Raw genomic sequence first — 7,258 nt, forward strand, 5'->3', positions numbered from 1 at the left:
CAGCACCATCCAGCCCCTCCCCATCAGGTGCTGCAGCAGAGTCTCTTTTCTGGCGTTTCAGCTTCTTAGCATAATCCATGGCGGCCTTTGGGGTAGCGAAGATTTTATTATCGGCCACAGCACCTATGCGAAGGCGCGCCGGATATAGCATGGCGTATGGGACTCCCTCATTCCTTAGAAATTGTTTCACGACGCCAAACTCTCTCCGCGCCGCCTGTACAGCCACCGTAAAGTCAGAAAAAAATGCCAAAGTATTCCCCTGATGTTCAATGGTGCCCTTCTCCCTGGCCAAGCGCAAAATGGCATCCCGGTCTCTGTAGTTTAAAATTCGAGCTATAATGGGACGAGGTGGAGCTCCTGGGACGGGCTGCGCAGCCAGAGATCGATGGGCCCTTTCCACAATAAACATAGGTGACAGATGTTCCGTGCCAAAGATGTCCGTGATGAGGCACTCCATATAGGCTTCTATTCTGCCCACATTTGTGGATTCTGGCAGCCCCGTGAAGCGGATGTTGTTGCGCCGGGACCGCGCCTCCAAATCCTCATTTTTGGCCTGAATAAGGGAAAGAACCTTTTCCATGTTCAACGTCTTGCCCGTGACCGCGGTCAGGCCATCCTCCGCCGCCGAGACCCTCTGCTCCACCTCCCCCATTCGTGCGTTCTGTTTCTCCAATTGGGAGGACATATGATCCAGCCTGTTATTAACGGCAGCCATTGACCCCTCGATGGACTGTAGGGATCGCTGCATAGCCACCAAGGTAGCCTCCAGTGTAGAAATACCCTCCACAACAGTGTCCACCTCCGAGGCTGCTTTCTGTGGCGTTTTAGGCGCCTTCCGGGCCTCGAAGGCAAGCTTCGTCTGGCTCTTGTCTGTTCTACCCATGGTTAGGGAGCAGGCTAGTATCACCAGTACAGAAGACGGGTATGGCCCCCTCACCCAAAACTGTGTGCACTTCGTGAAGCTTCTGCTCGCCCCCCGTAGACAGATAGTGCAACCGTCCAGCTAAGGCACTAAGAGAGAGTTCACCAGCAACAGATACGGAGATGGAAGTACCCCAAACGCGACGTGATAGGACAAGGACGAAGAATCCAGACTGTGCAGGCGCACACACCCACAATATCGGGGAAGCGATAAATCAGGCCACACCTCCAGTGCAATATAGATCACTATCCCCGCGGGGCTCCCACCAGGAGAGTCTGGGCAAGAATAAAATGAAGTCCCAGGGCCGGTTGTCAGTCACATTGATTGCACAATGTTATCACAGCAGGCAGTGCCATCTCCTTCTTGCAAGTGGGCCCAGGATTCACACCGACGACAGGACCCACAGGCCCAGATCACCCACAGGAGGGCCCGAGTCGAAGGGACCACGCCACAGGCCAGCGAGAGCTCCCCCCGCCCCAGCGCCAGGCCCCGCACCAGACACAGCAAGCAGAGCGCAGCCCCAGCCCCAGGCCCAGTCCCGCCTCCGCAGTCCGGGCCCCGAACCAAGCCGGCCCACTCACCGCATCCAGCGCCGACGGGCGCTGGCACCAGAGCCAAGGGGCCCGCTCCGCTCCCTCTCAGGGGTGCAATGCCCAAGCTCGCCGGCAGCAGCCTCCAGACGGTCTCTCGACTCGCCGTGGGTAACCCGCTCCGCTGGGCGGGCTCCGGACCTCCTGCGACCGCTCCAGTTGTCCCCGCAGGGGGTCACGCCACAGCCGCTCCTGCCTCAACGCGAGGCGGGCCTATGCGCGGGCCGCAGAGTCTGGCCGCCGCCTCACACCAGCCACAGCCGCCGATATACCCAGCAACACCGGCCGCAGGTCCGCGCACGGCGCCGGAGGGCCCCTCAGGCAGAGGGACGCCGTAAGCGCCAACCGCAGACCGCCACCGCCTCTTCGCTGCACAGGCCAAGGCTCAGACCGCCTCCTCGCCCAGGGGCCTACCGGACTCCCGCAGCCGCCATCTTCTAGTTACGTAGCGTGGTACAGGTCAGAATTCGTGTTTCCCTCGGCACAGGTAGGGAGTGGAGGGGCAGGAATCACAGCGACGGGTGCAGCAGGATTTTACAAATCCCCCCAGTGCTTTAGGCAGCGTCAGCGACGCGTGATGTGGCGGATGTTGGGCGGATAGTTACTCAGTCGAGCAGAGCCCCACAGCAGTACGGCCATCTTGCTGTGCGCCCTCTAGCGCCCCCCAGGAAGGGAAACTTACTATCCTTCCGATGCTACAGCATTTGGGTCAGAAGGGCCCTGACCTCCCATCCCAAGGAACACAGACTAATAATTATATGCTCTGGGGTTTCTTTATTACACAATGATAGAATGACAAAAGAAAAGAATCACTAATATGTCACGATAGACCTTCTATATCACTTACAGCACCAACTTCATACTACCAATTATATGATCACTAAATGTAAATGTCATGGTACTTATAGAGCGCACTGTCACCAGACGGTCACCTTGCGGTGTCGCCTATGCGGTTTCCTGGCGCTGATACTCATACCGCTGTGGAACTCCTCCTGGCTTTCCCTGTGAAGTGTCCACTCCTGGGCACCCCCAGGGTGAAGCCAGGCATCCTTACCGCTGTTGGGGCCGGTGTGGAGGCTAAGCAAGCTATTGCCCAGAGTTGCAGCGTGGGGCCCGTGATTAGAATAGATACCGAGGCGAGAATTAACAGGTCCGAGGAAATTGAGCCGAGACCCCACCGAGGCGGGAATCGAACCCTGGTCCCTGGCCAGAACTCTGCATCAGGGTCTGCCGCTCTAACCATTGAGCCACACTCCTCCATCAATGCAATCAGAATAACATATATATATAGAACTTATATGTATACAAATATAAGGAACCTGAAAATAGGAGAAGATAGTTAGATAAGAACAGCTAGAAAATGAGAGTTAGCCAACTCACCAAGTTACTACACATCCCATTTCCACTTCGCCAGAGGGGAGTTCGTTTCTCCAGCCAAAACAGGATTCTCTGCTCCACCGTCACAGCTACATATCTGTACTGTGATGAACTACCAGAGATTAGGTCTCAGACAGCTCCTTTAGTAGAAGTGGAAAAGTAGGACGAAGCTCCTGTGAGCCTCGCCCCCTCTCTCTCTCATCAGATTCAGCACCAGCCCGCCTCAAGGCCAGGGCATCGGTTGATCAGGCCTTTGCTATGACTTCGAGACAGAGCATGTACATTCCTCAGATAAGGACGGGTTTCTACCAGCATGCAGAGTGCAGAAAACAAGTGAAAGCAAAACATAACTTCTCACCTAGAAAGGCTCAGAAGATGGAGACAGCTCAGAAAATGGAGTCGCTTAAGCATAGGCCACTACTCCCGCAAAGAGTCAACATTAGTATGCAAGATGGCATAAGATTATGCCAAAGCCAATAGGCAAGCACTGCCATTAAGCAAGTTAAAATCAGAAACAGAAAGGGACATAATCACACCCTACTTTGTAGCGTGGCAAGCCTACACATCACCATGTTATATGACAGTATAATTTGCAAAGCAAGATGACATGAGATCATGTCAAAGGCAATAGTCAGCACTTCCGTTAAGCAAGACAAAGTAAATGTAAATGTAAATGTATGAAACTTATATAGCGCAGGACTTACCCTGGGGCATCTCCGCGCTTGCTTAGGGAACCCGTCCTGGTATTCCCCTGTGAGAAACCCCGGCAGGGTATCCACAAGGTGAAAGCCAGGCATCCCGCCGCGAGGGGCCGATGTGGAGATTAAGCAAGCTATTGCCCAGAGTCGCAGAGTGTGACCCCGTGAGTTGAGTAGGCACCGGAGCGAGAATTGTCGAGACCGTGGAATTTATGAGCCCTAGACCCGCCGAGGCGGGGAATCGAACCCTGGTCCACGGTCGATTTCAGATTCCGGGTCTGCCGCCTCTAACCACTGAGCCACACTTCTCCACGTCAGAAACAGGCCTACACATCACTATATTAGGTCAAAATATGCTGAGATTGTAGTGGGCAATGGTCATAATCGAGCCATTTATCCATAAAATAGCTCAGTCACAACAAGAATCTATCCAGCTTGCTACAAAAAAGTGGTTTTGAATCGAAAAAGGCTTTACGTGCCACTCTATTGTCATTTCGTACTCCTCCCAATTCTGTTACGGGTCTATCTCCGTTTGAGATGTTATGAGGATGAAAACCTGGTTCCAAGCTCTTGCCTTGGTGGTTGAAGGTAAAAAATTCTAATGATTCCACTTTGGATCTATCCCAAGTAAGAGAGCGTGTCCAGAAATATCAAGAGAAAATGAAGGACAATTTCTCGCATCATCAATCCTCTGGGAAATTTTTGTCTGTGTCAAGTTTGGTGGTCTTTCTGGCAGGAAGTGGGCCAAGTGGTCTGATCCTGTTAAAATACTGGAAGTTTTCAGCAAAGCAGTAAGAGTAGATGGGGGGGGGGGGATTTGGAATTTTAGACGCATATCCTTATGTAGATTTTTAAGCTCACAGTCAGTCTCTCAACCTATTGTCTCTAAATGTACTATAGAGAATGATAATGGTTCTAGTTTTTTAGACACATTTAATAATTCTATGCCCAGTTCAAATGTTTCGGAGTCACGTTCTAACAGTACTGACAATTTTCAGAGTACAGTTCCTACTATGTCTCATGACAATACTACTGAACCTTGTGATAATATTCCTGAATCTGAGAGTCATGTGATTGAATTAAGGAAAAGCTCTCGCATTAAGCATGCTCCTATCAAAATGAAAGATTTTATTCAATTTTAATTGTTGATTATCTGTTTTCCTCTCTGTATTGCAGTATTACTATTTTTTCCCTTTTTGAAATGGGGGAAGGTGTGTGGTGTTCCAACCTAAAAATATTCATGGTTGTAGAATGTTATTTGTATTTTATTATTTGGATATTCCAGGAACGTTGGGGAGTTAGTAAACTTTATTGCCAGCTGTGGATGTTTAAGCTATCTTATCCAAATAAACTACTTTTCTTTAATGAATCTGCATTGGAACTCACTTCACTAGTGTGCCCTCTTGCTCAAACCACATAAAAGGGATATGCTTAGGAGTATAGTAATCTCTCCTAAACAAATAACTGGTGCAAATCTCAGATATTACAAACATCCAGGGGTCTAGAATACACTAATGTTCTGAGCAATCCAAAATACAGCAAAAACCGGTCATCTACGCTACTACACATAAGAGTCCTACCTAAATGAAAAAATCCTATTTAGATGAACGGATTCCCATCACTCACCAATTGGTGACATGCTTCATCATCTGGGTCTCCTCTTAAAGTCACTCTAGTGACACTAAGGGCTACAACCCCCTTATAGAGGCCGGGGAGCCAGAGGATGTTTTTTGTTCCAATAATAAATTACCAGAGGAGAACAATTGACTTGTGTGGTAATTGAATGTAGTGTAAAATAACAAAATGAATATGTGATTTTAAAATTGAACTACGAAGGACCCTGTATTTATTCTTGTCTCTCGCAATCCAAACTAAAAATAGTGCAAACAACAGTTTATAACAAATAACTGTCTGATGTTTGAAAAAGAGGTCAACATGTTTCAGCACAACCGGACCACATTTCGTCCAATGCCTTCTTCAGGACCAACTAGAATGTTGCTACTGCACAGTGTAAAAAAGTGAAAAGAATATAGTGATAAATACAAATACATTTGAAGCGGTGTGAAACGATACAACCCGATCACCTGTAATCAGGAATGTATAATCCTTCCTCTGCAAAGCCCATACAGCTAACGGAATCTGTAACACAATGAAGGACATAAGCGCAATATTTTTTGGAAAGTGCAGAGCTTTCATGCTCAGAACAAAACATCAAGTGAAGTGACAATCTCATTATAATCCACCAAAACCCAAATGTGGGTACATGCTTCTCGTTCTTACCCGAAATGCATGAGGAGGATACCTCACCTGGCTACGGCTCAGGGAAAAAGGAGGCACTGCTCGCTCTATGAGAAAAAATAGGAAAATACCTTGTTCACTTGGGCATCCTGCCAATCTCAACATCCCATAGATTGCCTATATGCCGCAATCACAACACAAACACACACAACACCAGATTAAAAACTATTATATATAATGTTTGATATGACTCCTTGGTGTGAAAGATATAGTGTTCGTGGAATCATGACCACATACCTAAATCACCTGCCTTAATGATTCTAATGGTCATGCCTATGGTGTAATAGCTGGAGCACCAGAATACACCAGCCGTCTCGCAATCCTCTGTTCAAAATCGAGGATTCACAGTGTAACACGTGCTGATTAGAAATCAAAAATCGACACATGCTGATTAAAAACCAACTTTATCCCCGTCACCCCAAAGGTGTATAGTGTCAGGCTGAGGGTGAAAAGCGTGAAGAGTAATTTAATTTGCCTGCACAAATTCACAAGTCCCACGACACACTAGCCCATCTCTCAAAAGCCGATATCTTATGGGCAAAGTCATGCGTCAAACAAGGTTACACGCAGCCCTACCGCGTGTAGTCAAAACCCTAAGAGGCGAGCGGTATGCCCAACAAGAAGGCGAGCAGCACACGGGCATACCTTTCCATCGGTACCTCTTGGCGGACATTTAAGCCGTCAGGGAGGTACTGGTGGTTCCGCGCTGCCATTTTTAAAGCAACAGGCTCCTGCTGTAGCGTCATAGGAGTAGCAAAGGCCTGGTAAACATCGGGCTTGTGACGCTTCCCATGTGCATCACAAACATCATGGGAATCGTAGTTTCCCGCTAGTGTGGCAGCCATGAATTGACACTCGTGAACTTTATCAGTACCAAAGCTCGAACAAGTATACTTAAATAAGCCTGATTTAAGTAGGAAGGTTTTTAATTTGTCCACCCTAAATTGTGGACCATTATCACTCAGTTTCTTAGGATTGCCCTCCCTCAGAAAGGCCCCTTCCAAAAATGAAGCAACCATATCCAATTTATAAAACAAAATCCCACTTCTGGCCATTTGGAATAGAAATCCATTAAGACAATGACAAAATTGGGCTCCCCCACTTTGTCCAGAATGGGGCCCAAAATGTCCACCGCTAACGATTGCCAAGGACATTCTGGTAATTCAGTCATTCCCAACTCAGGTCTCAACATATTCGGGACTTGTCAGCACCAGTACAACTTTTGCATTGTGGCCCAAACCTTTCTATATCCGAGTCAAACCCTGGCCACCAGTAAGAACTCAACTTTTTTTTAGATTTAACAATTCCCAAATGCTCTTCATGCATTAATTCCAGAATCCTTTCTCTCAATTCACAGAGAGGAACCACTCTAT

The 7,258-nt window shown here is 48.2% G+C and overlaps 1 protein-coding gene across 1 annotated transcript in view; it reads right to left on the minus strand.

Moving 5' to 3' along the window:
• Window positions 1-883, minus strand: part of LOC144752612 (uncharacterized) — a 38,762-nt gene extending 37,879 nt beyond the window's left edge. Inside the window, exon 1 of the mRNA XM_078640492.1 lies at window positions 533-883. Coding sequence (XP_078496618.1) covers window positions 533-883 — 351 coding nt within the window. The remainder of the gene's footprint in view (window positions 1-532) is intronic.
• Between the last annotated feature and the right edge of the window lie 6,375 nt (window positions 884-7,258).

This window comes from Lissotriton helveticus, chromosome 5_1 (genome assembly GCF_964261635.1).
Source record: "Lissotriton helveticus chromosome 5_1, aLisHel1.1, whole genome shotgun sequence".
NCBI classification, from domain to species: domain Eukaryota; kingdom Metazoa; phylum Chordata; class Amphibia; order Caudata; family Salamandridae; genus Lissotriton; species Lissotriton helveticus.